Source organism: Agelaius phoeniceus, chromosome 4, assembly GCF_051311805.1.
Source record: "Agelaius phoeniceus isolate bAgePho1 chromosome 4, bAgePho1.hap1, whole genome shotgun sequence".
Taxonomy (NCBI): domain Eukaryota; kingdom Metazoa; phylum Chordata; class Aves; order Passeriformes; family Icteridae; genus Agelaius; species Agelaius phoeniceus.
The window spans coordinates 2,484,083-2,505,689 of record NC_135268.1 but is presented as its reverse complement, the minus strand read 5'-3'; the positions used below and the strand labels follow the sequence as shown (position 1 = coordinate 2,505,689).

At 38.8% G+C, this 21,607-nt stretch overlaps 1 protein-coding gene across 2 annotated transcripts in view; it reads left to right on the top strand.

The window, feature by feature from the left end:
* The window catches only part of PRSS12 (serine protease 12), a 33,744-nt gene extending 13,324 nt beyond the window's left edge, over nt 1-20,420 (top strand). For both annotated transcript variants that reach the window (XM_077176718.1, XM_054633161.2), the window contains exons 5-13: nt 1,656-1,834; nt 2,034-2,175; nt 3,106-3,311; nt 6,280-6,421; nt 10,026-10,231; nt 10,925-11,003; nt 12,940-13,062; nt 15,921-16,201; nt 17,832-20,420. In XM_077176718.1, the coding sequence (XP_077032833.1) occupies nt 1,656-1,834; nt 2,034-2,175; nt 3,106-3,311; nt 6,280-6,421; nt 10,026-10,231; nt 10,925-11,003; nt 12,940-13,062; nt 15,921-16,201; nt 17,832-18,139 (1,666 nt within the window). In that variant the 3' untranslated portion in view covers nt 18,140-20,420. The remainder of the gene's footprint in view (nt 1-1,655; nt 1,835-2,033; nt 2,176-3,105; nt 3,312-6,279; nt 6,422-10,025; nt 10,232-10,924; nt 11,004-12,939; nt 13,063-15,920; nt 16,202-17,831) is intronic.
* Nucleotides 20,421-21,607: the final 1,187 nt, after the last annotated feature.

Genomic DNA, 21,607 nt, shown 5'->3' with positions numbered 1-21,607 from the left:
TTAGCTCAGAAGGATGAGAACTTTGGAGTAGTTAAAAATATTGTAGATGCCCTGCTGAGCCAACATAGGAACCAATATGCTTCTCTGACATCTGGGTTTTTTCCCCCAGCTTATTTTATGTTGTATTTCTCTATTCCTGCACATTTTCAATTGGGAATACCTATTGGAAAGTCTGTCTTCTGGCAGGCTTTTCTTGCTTTGGAATTGGGCTGCTATTAATAGGTGTGGGGAGTTACTAAGCTCTGCTTTGCATTTCTGTATACTAATGACAAGTGTAATGCTTTTAGCCTGCCTCCTTCCTGATGACACTAAAACTTTTTATTACTTATATTTCATCATCACAAACTGCAGTTTTGTGATGCTTCTAATTTGATTTGTTTTTCTGAGTAAATTAATTGTATTAAGATGGTGCTAAACCTGCTAAGTCTTTTTGAAATATGTCTAGAGATTTACAGAATTTCTCAAGTAAGCAAGATGTCACAACAAACATGCTAATTAATATGAAGTGAAATCAATTTACCAACAGAGGCAGTAGACCAGTTCTGAAGTACTAAAAATAATCCAAATTTGCATACTGTTAATCCATCTGAAAACACGCCAGAAACTGTAAAAGTAAAGCTTCTCAGTAAGTAGCTTCCCACACCCCTTCTACTTTTCTGTAGCACTCCTGTAAAAATCCAGAATTTGAATCTACCATTCATAGGTGGAAAATAATGGCAACTTCTTTTATTATTTGGTTTCCTAAACAACTTTTGCTTGACACAAATTCCCCTGGTTATAATGATGGGATGCGTTGTCTCTGCCTAACTCCAGAGACTCTTACTAGAATATGATAACATGGAATAAATTGTAAAAGAATTCAGAGCAGTCCATCATTATCTCTTTGATTTCAGCCAGCTGCTTAATGAATAGGGATTTTTTCCTTAATATTTTCTATACATTTCTGCCAGCATTTTTATCAGATACACTGGAAAGACAAGATGCTTTTTTAGTTAATTTAAACTAATGCTTTAGATAGGTAAATCATTACAGTGCAAACTTTAGACTTTTCAATCTTGCCATTTCAAACTAGAGTGAATATAGGAACAGAGAAAATATTGAGTGGAAAGAAACCAAACCATGGCTAACACTTACATATGAAAGACATGATATTTTAAATAGAATAGGAAAAATCCTGATAGATGATCAAGGGTTAAACACTGCATCATTTCTGTAATTCTAAAACAACAGAGTGTTTTCAATCAACATGTTTTTTTGTGCTCAAAACCCGTTCTGCTGACAGAGAATATACCCTATACAAGGCTAGTCATTGGTCTGCTTCCTGTTCTTATTTCTATTGCTGATGGGTGATATGACACTTGTCAAGTCACTTAAGATCTCTTTGCTGTAGTTTTCACAGGACTAAATAGGGAACAATCACATTTATCTGGGTATTTGATTAATGTGCTTTGAGGACAACAGGGGAAAGTCACTTTAGAAATATATATTAGATTATTTTTACTATGTATAGATATTAAATGAGTATTAAAATTAGAATCCTCATACCCAAGCTGTTCATCTGTAATCTCTCCTAGGAAAGTTAAAAGTCAAAGGCACAGGAAAGGAAAATCTTCAGCTTGCTTCCTTCTGACTGGGTGCTCCTTGCATTTCTACAGGGGTGTTGCCAAGGCATGGAGCCAGGCTTACTTTGGAGAAGGCTCTGGCCCCGTGCTGCTGGATGAAGTAAGGTGCACGGGAAATGAACTCTCGATAGAACAGTGCCCAAAAAGCCCCTGGCGAGAACACAACTGTGGCCACAAAGAAGATGCTGGTGTTTCCTGCACACCTCTCACAGGTACTCCAGTCATCAATCACCACAGGAAAAAACAGGACAAAGGCAGAGTTCACAGCTCTGCAAAAAACTTCTCAAGTTTGCAGAGGCACAAACTCAAACTGGATGCAGTAAAGGCAATGTTACTGATTTTGCTTTAGAAGTGCCATGAGATCTAAGAAACAGTGATGCTTGTTTCTGCTTTCCCTTGTTCCGGGCACAGATGGTGCGCTGCGGCTCGCAGGCGGGAAGGGCAGTCACGAGGGCCGCCTGGAGGTCTATCACACAGGCCAGTGGGGCACGGTCTGTGACGACGGCTGGACGGAGCTCAACACGCAGGTGGTTTGCTGGCAGCTGGGATTTAAGTAAGATTACTTGATACTGGATATCTGACTCTGTGACTTGAGCATGATGACAAACAGTTACATGAACCCTACATGGGTCCTATTTTCAGATTCTGCTTTTTAATATTAGCTGAGTGCTTCAAAGAAACAACCAAGTTACAATCCATTAAAGCCTGCTTTCCTCAGTTTCACAGAGGTATGTAGGCCTTAGGTTAGGCAGAAAAACCTTCAACAAGTGTGATTTAGCAGCCTTTATTCACTGAGTTCCTTCTAATTCTCTTTTTGGCCGAGATAAATGCATGTGCTATAGAGAAGAACTGATTTTGATTTCTATATTCCCCATAAAAGTTTGCTTCTTCTAAATCTTTGCTTGTTGTACAGTCATTAATGACACACATTTTCAAGGTGTAAGTACTTCTGCACTGCCTCAGAAATTCCCACAGCCTGGCCCTGGAACAGTTATGTATTGAAAAGCTTTTTAGAAAAATCCCATTTGTTTCATGCATTCAGTCTTCCCTACTTTTCCTACTGATCTCTGGCTACAAAGATACACTCTCAGTAGGTGACTGTTGTCTTGCCTTCAAACTGTAACAGCTGACATTCAAAAAAGGATTTTGTCTCAGTATGTGACATTTAAATGTACACAGAATACTAAGAAGATGCTTAAAGCCTCAGAGTCATTGAGCCAGCCATATGCTTGGTTGAAGAGCAGCCTTAATCAAAGGCATTACATTCTTAAGTTTGTACTAATGTAACAGTAATTCCTTAAAAAAAACATTACTGAAGAGGCAGCATATGGTGCTTTCATTGAATTTAATGCTAACTGAACCTGCTTACTGAGAATACTTGAGAAATCTTTATTTCCTCAGGAATATCACTTTCTTTTCTCATGCTTAAGCATCATGTGTCCTCTGATCACCATGGACCAAAACATACCTCTGTGTTGTGCAGGTATGGAAAAAGTGCAGGTATGGAAAAAGAGGGCTCCTCAGAAGGAAGCTCTGGGCCCATCTGGCTGGATGATGTGATCTGCTCTGGGAAGGAGACAAACCTCCTGCAGTGCTCCCGGCGGGAGTGGGGGAAGCACGACTGCAACCATCAGGAGGATGTCAGACTCATCTGCCACCCAGAAAACGACAGCCACAAGCGCTCACTTGGTAAGGAAGCCCTTTGCTGAAGTCACAGTATGAGTATTGCTGTGGTTACAGATCTAACCAAAGTACAGGATACTTAAGGATTCTCAGAATCATAATATTTGTCAGATAGATGCAAGGAAAGAACAGGAAGGGAAAAAATCTAACTTTTCTCCTGAAGGTCACAGGAAATAATCAAGTTTTGTTTAGAACTTAAGCATCCAGAACATTAAAGCTCAACCCAGATTTGCAAGGTAACCAAGTCACATTCCAGGGATGCCATTGTCTGTCTCCACTAGATTTTGAACCTATTCAGCACTTCATGATAGATATCTAATTTTACTTGGCACTTCTCAACCTCCAAGTAATGTCTGGTGTCAAATGCTGGAGACATACCTGAGCACTGAAGAATACAAATCAATAGTACATCCTCCAATGGCTTTGCATTCAGACAATCCAAAACAAGGGATATGGAGAAGATGGGAAGTTCAGAGACAGCAAGAAGGTAGGATGAGAAGCATGAAATTATTTCTGTGTTACTATTGCCTATCATTTATAGTGTCTGGGTGAACGGGCCCCAGTCACTGACCAGGACAGAATGATACTACACACCCAGATAAAAGAGTTAGTTCCAATGTCAAAGCCTACAGACTTGTATGAAAATAAAGAGAATAAAAAGACTGATAAGTAATGATAGAAAAATACCAATTACACAGTGATAAAAATATAAACACAACAAAATAGAAACAAATAAATTTCAAAGATTACTAAATCCACATGCAGGTAATTAAACAATAATTCTGGCTATGAGATATTTGCAGTAGAAACTACAGGGGAACAATGGGTTGCACAGAAAAAGTTTCATTTTTACAATTTGCTACATGAAGTGTGTAGCTTGTCAGTATGTAGCCTTTTAGAAAATTGCTGGCAATGCCGTTTAGCTTACCCAAGATGATTTCTGTTGAATTTGAAATTGGTATTATATGCCTGTTTCCTTGAAATCACAGACTGAAGCTTTATCCCACAAACTACAACATGGTTTTACTGCACAATGTTGCTAGTTGTTTACAACAAAATTCAGCACTTCCACATGTACTTTTTGAGTCTCTCCCTCTCTACAGGCTTATTCTATATAGCCCTCTCACCATCCAATAAATGTCTTGTGTTGCAGTACATATATCAAATCCTATTTGTTAGAAAGAATTTTCTCAAACCAAAAATAACAGGAATTCAATCCATGACTGCTGTCTTTACAGATGCAAACCATCTGTGCCACTTTGCTCAAATTCCTATGAAATATCTCTGCTGAAGGAGTCTGGTTCAGTTAAATACATCCATATAGTAACATTCTCACATTCCCACTACCAGAATGCTATATTAATTTTGTGCTCAGAAATATATATATATATATATATATATAAATATGTTTTCTAACCACAAGAAGATGAGATAACAATAAAATATTATTTAAACAATAAATAAACAAACAATAAAATATTAGTACTATTCTGTGCCTCTATTTGGTTAATAGAAGTATAATTCTCACCTAAGTTGTATTCTTCCAGAACATATCAGTTCAACAAGAAAATAAGAGTTTATCTGACATTTCCTAGGAGATTTCTGATTGGAAAGTGGACAAAGTGTTGTTACCATTTAATTCCCAGCATTTGAAAAAGCATTTTTTTCCCATAAGGATCAATTCAGTGGAAAAAAAGGAGAAATTAGTAGATGATAAGACTTAAAAAAACACAGATATTATGGAGCACTAAAAAGGAAATAGGATTTACTGCAATAATGACATTTGTTCAGTAAGATCACAACAGTGTAAGTAAACAGAATGTCGGTGAAGTTAAACCATGTAACTGTCCAGAGAGTATGAACTCCAACACAATATGCTTTAAATTACATCAGAAGCAAACATACTTGGATTTTATCTTCAAATACTTCCCCATTCATTTAATGACTTAGGCCAGATTTAACTAGCACTCACCAGAATCATGTTTGTTATACAGAAGTTACACATACCCCAAATTAATCTGAATTAAATATCAAATGCATCCATCTTAAAATACTGCTTTAAGAATGCAATTAAGTAATCCCTCATCCTCACATATTTAGAAAAGATTGGGAACAGGTTAGAAGAATGAGGAAGAGTCTTTTCCATTATTCTAAAAAGCAACTCTCATGTGTATATTAAAGATTATAAAGTATGCCATACAAAAAGATTGAGAAGGTGATACTCCCTTGAACACGACAAAGAGGCCACAGAGGAATTCATTACTGTTTTAAAGGTATTTGCATTGCTTGCAGGCTACAGAGGCATTTTAGAATAAGTAAGAATTAAGTATGTACTTTGCCTAATGAGTCAAAACTTAACTAGAGGCCAAGCACTGCAGAAACCATGATCAACTAAGTCTGACTAATCCACATAAGTGAAATTTCATATTATGAAACTATCTGATTAAACAATCAATTTAAATTGCTAGAAAAATATAGAATAACATGCTGCAGAACAAGGTGCACAGTGATAAGGAATAGTTGAAGTACAACACAATGTTGCACTATTTTGCTGAGACAGTGGTTAGGAGGAGCAGCAACAACCAGTTTGAGAATGCATTTATGGACTGAGAGTTACATTCACCCATAAAGTGTCTCTAAGGAAAATCTGTCCAGCTTGTATGGGTATCATATCAAAGGTATCTCAGGTGTTTTCTACCATTTCTATAGAATTGTGGTCAATTTCTGAACTATGCCACATATTGGCTTGGAATTAAGGAATCAGCTGAAGAGTAAAGTACAGTAGTATTTAGTACTGTCTTGTAATTTGTACAAACTGCTTCATTTTGCCAGCCAGGATGAATATGACTACTTTATTCACTGATATTAGGCTTGTTGAATGTAAATATCAGTTGTACTAAATATAATGAAAGTAACTAAAAGTACCAGTTCTTGCTTCTGTTGCTGTGAGCTGACAGCAGTAATTTATTCCCAGGTCCTCCCATCAGGCTGATGGATGGTGAGAATAAGAAGGAAGGACGTGTGGAGATTTTTATCAATGGCCAATGGGGCACAATTTGTGATGATGGATGGTCTGATAAGGATGCGGCTGTAGTCTGCCGACAGCTTGGCTACAAGTAAGAAAGCTCATTAGGCTGCTTGTCAGGTTATGTTTTCTGTATCTAAAAATCTTAAGTTTCTGCAACCAAATACCACAAACAGGTCTAATAAGATAATGTATGTCTTTTAAAACTTGTTAGTTTGGCATTCTTTTAGAAAAATGTATTCCTACTATTTGTATGAGAAGTAGTAAGGCTATGTCTTCAAAAAGAATGTTCATTAAGTAGCATAACTGGGAATGGGAATGTTAGTATTCAAAAGTGTGTCAGTCTGACTGACAACAAAAATGCAAGTTAGTGAGAGTTATTAAATACTTTTCATTATAAGTTAAACATTCCAAATTATTGAATCTATTAATTAAATACAAAACTTTAGTTGTCATATTCGTTTAAAAAACAGGTCAGTGTCCACTGTCACGAGGCGTGGACACGATGACTGCAGATTGAGATGCAGGCACACCAGCTATTGAATTCCTAACTTAATGGAGTTTTCCCTTCCTTTAGTGATCTGGCTAGATTTCATGTAGCTCGAAGATCTGATGAAACTGTTACACAAGGGATTATGGCTCCAGTCTGCACGACTGTAATTTCAATAAGCTTCATTTAATACAGGAATAGACCTGACAGAACAAACCCACCCTCTAATTAAAACTACTGCAATGTATGTGTCACTTTTGAGAGAAATCACTTAATCAGGCTTACACCAGTCATCAGCATTTTTCTTCTGGATACCCAACAGCAGCAAAAAGATAACTATAGGGGAGATATATAAATAGCAGTACTAATAAGACTTGAAAAATACCCAGAATAGTAGTGAAATACAACAGGAAATTAGTGAAATGTCATCTCCAAGTATATCTATAAAGAAATTTGAGCTGAAGAAATACAAATAATATTGTTTGTTGTATCTAACAATGTGAAGTCTGTCCAACCAAATATCATCACATTATGCCTGAACACACAATATATACCTTGTAAAAACTCCCTGGTATTCATTTAGTAAAAGCCTATTTAAAAGCAGTACTACACTGTGGCTTCTAAATGGCAAAACTTGACTTAGAAGTCAATATATCACTCTTACAAGGTACCTAACTTGTTAATTCTAGGATAAGTGTCCATCTATCCTAATCCACTTGATTTCCTCATTAACAATATCATGAATAATAATAATAGTACTGCATCTGAAAAACTCAGCATTGTTATTCTGCATGGCCCTTGGTGTGGGAGAACTAAGAGGAAAAGATCTGAAGCCACTTCTCTCCAGGGACAGATCTGAACTGACAAAAAGGTTGTTTCTCTGAGGGTCATCAGTGCATAAATAGCTGGCTTGGAAAGCAGCAATTAAGGGACACGTGTTTGTTAGGGGTGCACTAAGGCCATTGTAAGGGCACATTCCAGCATGTAACAAAAACAGAGATGTAACATTTGTACCTTCAGAGATTTCCCAATTACATGAAATAATTTCCTCTATTAAACTGCACTCCTTGCTCAAGAACACCACGATTTTTACAATTGTTTCCTGAGACGTTTTTCAGTGGGGGTTGGTTTGGGTTTTCTATGGTGCTGTTGGTTGGTTGGGTTTGAAAAGCTTTCATTCATATTATCAGCAAACTGAGAGATTACTGATGCACAGTAAGAGATAGATTGTTTTCATACAAAGGTAGGAAGAAGGAGGTAGTGCCCTTTTACTAAGTAACTGATAAGATCTGGAGAGCGAATTCTGTACTAAACTGCAATAAATACTTCTCTGGGGAAGGATAAGAATACTGCAGTTGGTGATTGATAACAAAGCAGTTTTCAATATCCTGAGGAACTTTAAAACAATGCCCTAAAGCAGAAACTTTGTTATTTGACAAAGAAACCAAAACCAAGTAAGAATTTACAATGAGTGCCTGTACTGGGTCACTGTGTTGTAACAGCAAACATGAACACATGAGCTGCCCACAGGTATCAGAGAGCTGGACTTATTTTTTTTGTGGTTATCTGTAATCAGAGTATCCCTCACAAAAGAAAAACATTTGGAGCAAGAGTCACTCTATTTGGGACTGACAAGTCAAATCATAGTAAACTCCTTAGGCAGAGATTGTCCTATACTGGTTCCAAAGGCAGTTAAGGCTTTGGATTATCTGGCAAATACCTCCTAACCATGGAAATTGAAAATGTGTAAGGACAGTTGACCTTGTAGTGTCGCCTCTCACGTAGTGTTTCATGAGCTTCTATTTCCTGGCTTTTTACAATTTCTGCATTCTAACCAATGTTCCCTACCTGGAAATCCTACCCATCTACCCTTCAGAACATAGTAAAAAAAATCCACACAGGCAAAGCTATCCATGTGCAAAAGTTTCAAAATGGAGGAAGCTCCTGTGTTACTTTCATGGTTCAGTTATATGGATGTGGCAATTGAGAGCTGGTTCACTTAGAGCCAGTCACGTTTCTACTGTGAGGAAGCTTTGAAAATGGTTTGACAAATCAGGATTGCTCCCGAACAGACCAAACCCAGCTCAAGAAGGGATGCAAACCCTTCATGCCATTCTCACTTACCTTCCCCAACACTGCAGGTAATAAAGAGGTACAAAAAGAGCTGTAAAGGGGGAGAAATACTTTCTTGCCTAATACAGTTTCATAGTCGAATTCTCTTTCTCGGCTCCAGCATTTCATCACATGTGCAGTTACAGTTCTGTATGCACAGAAGCAGTACTTCACAATATACAATTATAAAGTATCCTTTAAAATGGAAACCTGTATTTTAATTATCTAGAATTCCACATATCCTTATTCCAGTAAAATGTCAGTGAATTGCTCTTAACCAACAGGTAAGCTTGTAGTTCAGGCATGCTTAGAGGTGTCTGTGGCTTCCTGCCCCACTTCTCTGTATAGCCAATTGGGTGGTCTCTCACTCATAATTCCTTCTGCCTCCTAAACCATATACAACAAAACATCTATTTATAAATTAAGAAGATTAACTAATTAACAGTAATACTCTATCACAGGAGTTGCCAAATGAGATGCTTAAATGCTACAAAAGCACCAAGTACTGGGTTCCTCCCAAGAACAGGGGGGTGCAGACACTGAACTGGTGTTCAGCCACGTGACATTTTTAGACCTCAAATGGGGTGCCCTGTAAAAAACAACAGGATAATAAAATACTTTAATAACTACTAGCAACTTATAGGTCTGTACATCATCATTCCTACTGCATCACAAGTATACTGTATTTAACTGGCCCATCTATCTGAGGGAATCAGACCTGAACAAATTATTTTTAGCTTTCACAGATGCTGACTTTATACAAGGATTAAAGAGATTATGAAAAAGCAGCTTTCACGTATTTTATGGCAAAATGTAATGCTGATACAATGTAAAATACTTGGCACACTGCCTTCTAACCAGACACAAAAAAGCAGTTTTTAAACCTTAATGAAATATAGCAATTTTGTCACAGTTTTATTTTTTCTACATAGCAGAATAAGAGGTGGTGGAAGGTGCTTGTTATCAAGTGAAACAAGTGACAGGGTTTGGAATGAAACCTCAATGTCTTTGACTATTCACTTGGAAATTTGAGTAAAATGTAGACTAATGCCTCAAAATGTTTAATAATTAAAAAAAAATGCTCTGTTTGCAGAGGTCCAGCCAGAGCAAGAACAATGGCCTATTTTGGTGAGGGCAAAGGCCCGATCCATGTGGATAACATCAAGTGTACAGGAAATGAGAGATCCTTGGCAGACTGCATTAAGCAGGACATTGGGATGCACAACTGCCGGCACAGCGAGGACGCGGGGGTCATCTGCGACCACCTAAGCAAGAAAGTCCCTGGGAACAGCAATAAAGGTGAGGCCCTGTCATGAGGGGCAGACCAACAGGTCAAGGTGAGCAAGTTTCTGGTAGGAAGAGACAGACTTAACAATCCCACCTCACAGAGGAAACACCTTTATCAAAAACAATTCTAGAACAAAAGGGGTGGGAATTCTCTCTGCTGACACTGTGTGAGCTTATTCTTTGCAGCTGCAGAAAGGAATCATCAAGACTGCTCAATCAATACAGGGTATTTGTTGCCATGGTTTAGAGCAGCCATGTTCATTAAGCTGCTTGAGGGACATGATGCAAAAACCCAAATAGCTCCCTTCAGCTTTTCAAGGTGTAGGTTATCCTCAGATAAGGACTGAGACCTGTGTGGTTTGGCAAGGTTTGCTTCCACTTACAGGAAATAAGGAAGAGCCCTATAAAATCCTACATGTGAAAAGCAAATGTGTTCATGAATGACTCTGATCACAGTCAAAACAACTCAGCTACAAAGCATTTCTAAGTCTTTAAAGAATTCAGTGTATTTTCCCCAGTCAAAAGATCTCAGCTATAAAGACTTTCTAAATCTGTTTTCCCCAATCAAAATTTGCCTGTTAAAAACTACCATGAAAAATAGAATACCTTCAACCTTTAGATTTTTTTATAAAGTTACCTCTCATTGAATATTGGCCACTTTTCATGTTGACTTTAACGCTCTCTATATCTCCCTTTCTGGTTTAGATTCTCTTGCTTCTGTTTGTGGGCTGAGGTTACTCCATCGTCGACAAAAGCGAATAATTGGTGGGAAAAATTCTTTACGGTAAATAATTGGTAAAGACAAATAATTTTGAATATAAAGCTTCTAAGACATGTATTTGCCACAAGTGCTTTGCCAATTTTTTTTACAATTTTATTGTAGGCTTGCTGTTTGTTTTTCTTTTGACTTGTCATGATGTAGGAATAGAAATATACCCAAAGCAAATTTGCAGGAAATTAAAAGGTATTAATTGGTAAGTACTTGCAGCATTAGTTGAAAATCTGTAGATGCTTGTGGGTAAAGTCCATGAAGGGGTTAAATTTTAAACTTACAAAATAGCTATTTTACTTTTATCAGAGGATGTCTTCATATCAGGATGTGAGCTATAAAAACAGAGCTATCAATGTAGTACAAGGTTTTAAATGCCATCTACACCAAAAAAGAGGCCTGGGTATGATTCACTGCCTAAGACCTTATTTTCTTTCATAAAATAAGCCTTGATGATGACACAACTAAAAATCCAGGAGGAACTGACTTTACTTTTTCAACAGTTGTGACTAAACACAAAAAAAAAATAAAATTACACAATCTTACAAAAGGCATTGCCAAAAATACACTAACAGCATCATTACAAGCACTGTGCAGCCTGTTTCAAAGTACATGCACAGCACTGATCAATCCATTTATAAGAAGACACTGCCCAAGTGGGAGAGCTTCAAAGAACAGTAACAAGAGGGAGCCCAGAAAAATATTTTAACACAGCCAGATAAAGTAAAGTAGGATGACTTACCTTAGTAAAGAGACAAATAAGATAACAGATAATGCATAGCACAGGAGGAGACTGAGAATTCTTGCCTTAGAATATAAGTTCTAAGGACACTTGCTGAAATGCAACAGTGACAAACAATGTATTGCAAAACTCAGAGCAAAGAACTTGGTCTCATAAATCAGTACAGAAATGTTAGATGAAGCAAAAAGGTGATGAAAATCCAACAGTGCATGCAGAAATGCTTCAAATTCAAGAAAGGGAGCATATGTATGTATCAGAAAAGGACTCAATGTCACAACAAGTCATTAAGACAAGGAACTTGAGGAAGTTTGAAAAGAACTGGATACTTACATATGTACCAGCAAATCCAAAGCTGTCTGAATCACCTCATTTTAGAAAAACATATTAAATCCTACCTTTTAAAACGGAGGAGTGTCTAAATTGTTTTATTCTTTATGGGAAGTAAGCTCCTCCACCTTACTTTAAAACATTTGGCACGGGTAACTCTGAGATGCTGGACTAGATGGCCCCTGGCAGCTCTTGTTTTCCAGCACACCCATTCAAGTTGACAGTACTCAGAAAACACTCAGACTACCTGTTGCATACTCTCAGATGCTGCTGTTGCTTACAGGTGCATCTCTCTCCCTTTCTCTTCTCTGACTCCTAGTGTATTAAACCAGCAAAATTGAAATCATCCTGTATTCATAGTATGCAAAAATGACCTGATCTACTATAAAAAACAGATGACAGGCTGAAAAAAGGTGCTCCTCTATACTTGAGACTTCCACAGTTGCTTTATACCTCATTTTGCCACCTTCCTTTCTCATGAAGACAGGGATGGATGCTGGGTTCAGCTTTTCAAGAAATTTTCCTTTCCCCTCTCCAGTTGACAGGAAATTTCTGGTTTGTTGACTTGGACGGTATTTGGCGAGCAACCCACAGAATGTATTTTTGGCTCAATGAATGCAATCCGAGAAGAGAAAATTCAAATAGCTGACTGTGGGAGGAAGCACTTAAGAGTGCTGGATGCCTAAATTTTCTGTAAAGTAATGTGGACCATTGTTAAAAGGAATTCTGAATGTTGCCAGGATATAAAATATTGACCATCCTTAATAAAGAGCACATTTTGTAAGTAAGCTGTGTCAGACAAACAAAGCCAACAGGATGCACACTGCAGGTAACCCAAGTTCCCCAGTGCTGGGTGCTGAGCACCGTGTGTCACTCCTGCAGGGGCGGCTGGCCGTGGCAGGTGGCACTGCGGCTGAAATCCTCTCATGGTGACGGGAGACTCCTGTGTGGTGCTACTCTCATCAGCAGCTGCTGGGTCCTCACTGCTGCACACTGCTTTAAAAGGTGGGTCTCTCTCCAATAGGGCACCCTGTTTTAAACTGCTTTGTTGTTCTGGGCATATGCAAAACCATTACAGTTCAAGCCCATGGAAAACTGCTCCAAGAGCTGGCCTTTGGTTTTAAAAAACCCCACCACTCAACCTCCTTTCCCTCAAACAAACACAACACCCTAAGGCATTGAAATTATTTGAATGTTATCATTCATGTGATTTATATTCACCACTTCAGTATTTTAATGAAAAAATAGAGATAACGCTTTGGCCATTTTAACTGTCTGTTCCAAAAAAAAATGCAGCTTATGGCTTTTAGATTATAGTGAAGACAACTGAGCAGACACCAAACATAGGGACTGGAATATTTTAGATTAAATTTGGTAACAACAGATCCTGACAGTGAGAGACATTTTTACTGTATTCACAGCAGTAACTAAATAAAGGACTTCACTACTGATGAAGTTACTGAAGTATAAAAGCATCAATTTGCACAATAAGGAGGCTAATCTTGTGATTAGTGACTATTTCATTGGAATGGGCTGGGAAAAAACGTAGAGGAGCACTACAGTTTTGAGGGTATTTGCTAGAGTTCGCTCAAGTGAGCTGCAAATGTTTTAAATTTTGATTTTGAGTCTTTATTTTGCACACTAGTAACGAAAATGAAGAGTCAGATACACTTATACTCAAATACAGTGCGCATTATCTGTGCTGTGCACCAGATGCACATCTTTTCTTGTGTCCTGAAATCACAGAGGACTTTCCTTGGCAATATTTCAAGCTGAAATAGTCAAAGTTAGTAAAATTTCCTGCTATTTCAACTGATGTCCTAGATGATTCTGCAGAACTATGGAAGCTCTTTAGTTGCTTTCGTCAAAATTCATAGACTATGGCTTCCTATTTCCCTGTTCATTTTCTCTGTAGTGATTGCCAAGGATGCTGCCTGAGGGTCTTGAGAAAGCCTTTGATTACAGGCTTGAAAACTGAATGTGGCACCAAGGAGTGCCAATTCTGGATACTCTGCTAAGCACCCACAGAATGGGGCAGCAGCATGGCTGGAGCAAAGTACACTGTGGTACTTCCAGATTGGTGCAGCTACTCAAGGGGCTGCCCCAGGCTGCCCTGAAACTGTCACCCGTGGTCTCAGGGACCTAAGTATTGTTTTGTCCCAGAAGTTACGTTTAAACTTTAATTAGACCTAAGAATGCAGCTCCAACACCTTGTGGATGCACTACTGTTTACTGTAAATGAGGGAAGCCTTTAGCTCTAAGCTGGCTTTGGAAGGCTGGGCTGAACTTCCAAATGATCTCAGAGTGATTTTCAGGGATAGGTTTCCAAGAGCTATCTATAGATCAAGTGCCTTCTTCACATATTTTCCACAGATGGACAACAGAAAGGCCAGTATACCATTTCTCATATCCTGGAAATTGGAACACTGCTTAAGTAACCAATGTGGGCTCATCTATACTACAAATAAAAATTAAGCATAATTTTATGTATGATTATTAGAATTGTTCACCAGTGTTACAGGGGAATTATTGGTTTCTATATTTTGGGAGATACATTATTTAAGATAAAATGTTTGAAGCTATTTTTTGTTTTATAACCCATCCTTGTCTTGAGTTATTCTGACAGCTATAGGGAAGTTGGAAGGTTCATGCGTTTAGAAAAAATAACTGGATAATTAGAAACATGAGGAAGCATCGGAAAAAACCCGTAATGTATCTTATATACAAGTTCATCTTTGGATGAAGGGATGTTTGTTCACAGCCTGCAGTTCTCTCTCCATAAAGCCTAGAAGAGAAATTTTGCTCATGGAAGACCTGAAGGATTAGACCAAGAAAGCTTTACAACCAGGCAACCAGAAATGCAACCCACAACTACAAATAATATTCAGTGGTACAGCTACATATTGTGCAGAAAACTGTAATTTTTCTGCTTTGTCTGCTGCTCCTCAAGCAGGCTTTAACAAGCTATGCAGACCAGAACATTGCTGGATGGTATGAAAAGAACAGGCATAGGTTGAAAGGCGATGGGCCACTGTGGGCACTATTTTTTCCAAGCACATTACAAATTTCTTGTTGAAGGCTATTAAGGGAGAAATAAAAGGAAAAATATTTCTGTTAGCTTAGCCATATTTTAAAATAAATACATGTACCCAACAGTACTCTCCTGTTTGCATTTTGCCTGGGAAGGTCTGTGCATAATACAAAAATCTTCACAGACATGCACAGAAAATTATTTCAGCCACAGTAGTAATCTCTATTTACCATTTAGTCCACAATGTGAAACAAACTGGGATTATATCAGATGCAAAACAAGCCTAAGATTTACAGGCCTCCTATCAGTTTGACAATAGTTTGTGCTTGTGATGCACAAATACTTTGTCATCCTTACTTTAACTTCACTTGATGTAAGAGGTTTTTATTAAGTTACCTAAGCCTCTAAAGTTCCTCAATCAACTCAAGAAGCAGGCCTGAACACTTGTCATACCAGTAATTATCTGGAGTATCCCAGTGATGTCAGTACTCAGGCTGCAATTACTGGCAGTTTGCATTACCCTTCCTAAATAAATTTATAATGCACACCTTGTACATGTGAAGTGCCAGTCATGGCAAATGGCCAGAAGAAAATTGCCTGTGAAAATATTCAAAAAAACATGGCACAACCGAAAACCTCAGAAGAAGGTTTTTATCTTCTTTAGAACACACTGAAATGTCAGTGTAAACATTTGAGCAAGCATTTTCGCTCTTTAAAAAATCTTTTACTAACATTAATTATGTTAACAATAAAGAAAGCGATGAACTAGGTTAGCACGCTCAGGATGTGACTTTGCCTGAGCCAGCCCTGTTTGTTTTCACCTCTGTCTCAGGTATGGCAACAACACTCGCAACTACGTGGTACGGGTTGGAGACTACCACACGCTGGTGCTGGAGGAGTACGAGGAGGAAATTGGAGTCCAGGAGATTGTGGTGCACAAGGACTACAGGCCTGACAGCAGTGACTACGACATTGCCTTGCTGAGGCTGCAGGGGCCCGAGGAACAGTGTGCGAGGTTCAGCACCCACGTTCTGCCTGCCTGCTTGCCACTGAGGAGGGAGCGACCACAGAAAACTGCTCCCAACTGTTTCATCACTGGATGGGGGGACACAGGTAAAATCATTTCCGTGCATCAATCTGCTTATCTCAGGCTGTTTTCAAAAAAACCCTCCAAATAATTAAAAGAAAATGCTCAAAATGAAAGTATTTTGCTCTTTTTTAACATAGGCAAATATTTTCTCTCCTGATCCTTAACCAGGAATGACAGTATTTTATTTACTGATTACAGTTTGTATTTGTATCCAAGCAGTGATTAACCATGCCACTCTAAATCACAGCCCCTGTCAGTAACGTGGCCTCATTAAGAATGACAAGCAGAAATAAAAGGCTTATTTGTTGCCAGGCAGACCCTGCACAGCAGCTTATCACCCCCTGCCTCAGTACATACCTAACAGCTCTAGTAGATGTAAGGTTTCAAAGGTAAGGACCACGAATATTTTAATTTTAAAAAGGTTATTGAAATTACAATACTTCAATAGAAAAATGGATGGAAAATATGCACGATAGAATTTTAAATAGCATTTTAGTGTTCCCTGTTACCACTGACATTTTCAACCAGCTTTGATTTAAATAACAGAACATCTTGCCAAAATTTACAAGAGCCTCAATGCAATCTGCACTCCAGGCTTCTACTTGCTTTTTTTCGGTCAGTACAAGATTCTTCCTCTTCAAAGGTCTCTGTCCTTTAAATGTTTCACAAATTAATAACCATGTTTTACTTTTATCTTGTTGTGGTGCTGAATACAGTGCAAGACAGCAACCACACTTGAGCCTTTGTTCCAGTGACTCACTAGAACTGCCAAGGAGACAAGGCAAGGCCAAGTATCTGCCCCTCCTCTTTACAAGCTCTAATCTGTGTGCACAGATGTCAGGGTCACTGTACTACAATAAATGATAGAGATGTGTAGGGTGGGTTTTTTGCTAAAAACAATTGTTAATTCATTGCCTAGCTCTGTCTAGCCTTTTTACATAATTCACTGAAAGTCCTGCAATACTGTTAACTTAGGACATCTATTTCAGGAAACATCAAACACTGCAGTAATTGGCTTCAATTTATGGTAAGAATTTACATCATTGCAGTACCTCAGCTGACATTTCACACTTACTATATGAATCATAATTGCTTCACAAGTTATAAGATTTTACTTAAAAAAAGGTAAAACCAACAGTGGCTTTCATTTCCCATGCTTTCAACTGAAAGAGGTGCAAGATGTGTAAAAAAAGTAGAAAGATCTACTTGAAAGCCACCAGAAGATGCAGCACCTGTTCAGGCTGAGCTACACTAGATTTGAACTGATGACACAGAAATAAAGGATTTCTGCTGCTTTACTCTCAGCTGCTCAAGACTCCCCAAAATTGCTTCCACATAGAGGTATTAAAGCGTATGCTATTCTGTAGAAGACAAAGTGCTCAGAATAAACCAAATCCCATCCTTGGAAAAATCCAGAGAGCACATGCAGAAAAGCTACTTTTTAAAAAAAGCATCTACATTTTACATTTACAATATCTACTGTATTTTAATATTGTATTTAATGCAGAGATTTTTTTCAGTAGTCTTGCTTCCAGAAACTTTATGTAATGACAAAGCAGTGTGAAGACTTGAGAGCAAAAATTGGATTAAACCACATTTATGTTTCCAAGACTGACCATTGTAATGAGACAATAATTTCCATCTCCTTTTTAGGACGGGCTTATTCAAGAACACTGCAACAGGCTGCCATCCCCTTACTTCCCAAGAGGGTGTGTGAGGAACGCTACAAAAGGAGATTCACAGGGAGAATGCTCTGTGCTGGAAACGTGCAGGAACAGAAACGAGTGGACAGCTGTCAAGGAGACAGTGGTGGACCACTGATGTGTGAACGCCCAGGGGAAAGCTGGGTTGTGTACGGTGTCACCTCCTGGGGCTACGGCTGTGGGGTCAAAGATTCCCCAGGTGTCTACACAAAAGTTTCATCTTTCGTACCCTGGATTAAAAGTGTGACCAAACTATGAATGCCCATAATGAAAACTGAACTTTGAGGCAGGACAATTTGAACAGCAGATGCAGTGCACAGCTGGGGCCCACAGTGGGTGGAAACAGACATTTTCCTGATTCATGTGTTTTTGTTTTCATTAAATCCAAGCTGTATACACTCAAGCCTTCCAGTTAGGGATTACCGTCCTTCCTGTTCCAGAAGTTTAAATATTGCATGAACAAGCTACTATGTATCTAAGGGGAAAAGTGATAGCCAGCTAGAGTTAATACTGGAGCAGGACAGCTGGAGACTGCCCACAAGACTGTTGCTCCAAGCTATTTATGCTCCAAGCTTCTCTACAATTAATTACAGATCTCAATTAATCTTCAGTCTAGTTTATTAGTCTATTTTATTCCTATGATTTTACACTCAGTCCCCTAAATTGGATCATGTTTCAGTAGCTTCTGAGACCATTCATAGCCTGATTCTTGATAAGTAATTCTCAGTATGTATTAAATGCAGGAAGGAAAAGAATGGTCAATAATCACATTCCCAGTTAATTGGCTAAATGTCTTCACAGGTTAGTATGCTTGAAGTACATTCCCACATAAAACAGGCAGTACAGCGACAGTTTCCCCACAACATCCTGCACAGCTGCAAGAGCAACAACTTATCTACTTCACTTAGGTAGCATTTGTCCTATTTCTGAAATTGGCAATTTTGAGTATATACAGCATTTTGGAAGAAGATTCACTTTTTCTATTTACCACTAGCTGTCAGTAGTGTCAGACTAACAGACATCCCTATCCTTTCACTGCTGGGCTTTGCTCAAGCAGCGCCAAGAACCTTGGTCAATCCTACCAGACAAAGTTATACATACAATGGAGTTGTTGAGCCAAAACTTATCTGAAAAGGTCTATAAAGTCTTAAACTATGTTTTCTATAAAGTAAGATTTAGACAACTCTCTCCTGCTTAGCTGCAACACTGGTTCAGACTGATCTCACAGGAAAGCTTAGTTTTCAGTGACTTCTAAAACACTGACACATCTTGATTTTGTTTAATTCCATTTCCAAATACTGTTCCCCGTGCCATGAAATCCCCAACAACTTTTTAAAAAAATGCACTGATAACCAACTTACTGTCCATTGAGAAAGAGCCACCACACCGAACCGAGAACACAGCAGGTAATCACCACCTTATTGTAACACTGAAAGGCATCAGTCTGGAAATCACCTGTGAACTGACTCATTGGGGAGGGAGCCACCACACTACAATCCGCAGGTCAAAGACTGTGCTGAGTCCAAGTGTGCTCTATGCATCACAGTAACAAGCATGCTCATAAAAACAACTGAAAGCCGTGGGCCATGAAACACTCCCGTGTGACAAGTGTGGCAGATGAGCGTCACCACATAGTGATTGTGCAAACTGCGACCACCAGTGACTTTCCGTTTCCTATTCCCCAAACTGGCTATGACTGTGTTGTGTGGTGTTTTGTGAAAAAGTGGGGTGCTTGCATTCATGCTGTAAGTGGGCAATTATTCATTTTTGTATTATTGTGTGTCTCTCTGGTGTTGTAACAAATGTCCAAGACTCACTTGCATATGAAGTGGCAATGACATTGCCGAAGCCCATATGATTGAACATTTAGCCCTTAATATCTCCAACCTCAAATTTAAGTTTTCAAGGGTCAGGACTAATTATTGTAACTGGTGCTAAAGTAGTACATGAGGTGCTTTAATACATTTTAGTTCTCTGTAATTCCACACTATTTGAAATAGTGTAAAATATTTTAGTACATCATAAATCACTGTACTGTGACCACCTACTGTTAGACCAATGCAAAACACCGTGCTAGTCAACTTCAAAACCATTGCATTTTTACTTCTATATAGCCCTTAATTACAAGGGAAGTCAGTCTGTCAAAAGTAGCTGCATGTAACATCCAAGTTTTGCTGTACAAGACCCATTGAGACTTATGGTGAAGTAGGCTACGTAGTGCAATATATATGCGTTATATACAGGGGAAAGGATCATCCTTTAATAGCTGCACCACAGAAACAGGATACTTTGTGGGGGGGGGAACTAAACCTGCACACTTAGTGTAGTAAACATTTAGATTTAGTACAGTACTTTCTTATTTTTGCTCTTTTAATAGAACGCTTTGTTAGATTTTAAAATGTTGCAGTTTCCATGCTGAGCATGCCTTCTCAGTTTCTAACAGAAAATGAAATTGCCTCCATCTTATGCCATTCTCATTTTTGTTCAGTGAGCCTGATGGTGTACATGTATACAATAAAAACTGCCACACTGACTACAATTTCTCTATGTTAATTAATACCACAGATGTACAGGCAGCTGCTGCAGAACATCAGCTGGGTAAAACTCACATAGGCTGTACCTGAATAAGGGGACTCTTGAAATCATCTTCCCCAAAGCATATAAACCTAAAGGAGTTTGTCTCATTCCCAGTGCTTTAACTCAGACCAGTTACATTGTCCTAAGTTCATCCTACACTTTTAAAGCTGTCTAGTAACTGTGTTAGGGGTGGCACAAACCATGAAAACGCTTGCATTTGCCTATTTAAGATAAGCAAGTGCCCTTGCAGAGCAGATGTGCTGAGGTTATTACAGAGGTCCAATGGTTTTGGAGAAAAGAGATTTCAGAGTACACACTCCTGATTGCTGGCCACCAGGCTTGGCAGCCACCACCCTGGAATGCAGAGCAGTAAGCCATATGATCGGGCTGTTAAAAGCAGAGAGTAACCATGCACCACCAGTTAAACAGGTGTGCTATCACTTGTTACAGCACCACAGAAGAAAATGCATTTAACTGTACTTCCACTTGGGCAGAAGTTTATGCTTAAAAAGAAAGTGAGTTTCCTGTGACAGCTCTCTAATCTGCCCACCAAACACAACCACCGGAAGCCAATTGCTCAGATCTAGTGCACGGTGTAATTAGAGCCCACAGTTCTGCTCCCTTCACTTCAGGCAGGAATCCTGACCTCAGCTGCCAAACACCTAGCAGCAAGTACACCGCATGCTTATCATCTCAGCTCCAGCTTCACAGATTTTGTTCCCCAGTCCTTTCAAACCCTCCCTTTTCACTCCCAACTTCTCAGTTCTAACTATCTGCAACAAATACATTATTATTTGAAAGATATTCCACAAGAGATTGTGCCAGCACAGCTGGTATTCACTACAACAGCACATTCAAGTGAAGTATCTTGTCTGAGCAGGCAATGATTCACCATCTACTGGATCTATATCAATTTTCTCAAGTATGGATTCCTCAGCAATGGCAAAAATCAACTCTATTAAGTTGTTGCTTCTGCCCTGCAGCACCTACCTCTGATTCAAGCCGTACCAGTTCTGGAGCAGTTCCCAGACAATGCATGAGCCACCTGAAACCAGAGATTCTGCCCAAAAGGTGTGTCCCCAGAACTGGCAGATTTGGCATGTGTAAGTAATCCTGACAAACACGTGTAGGTCAAGTCTTAGCTACCAG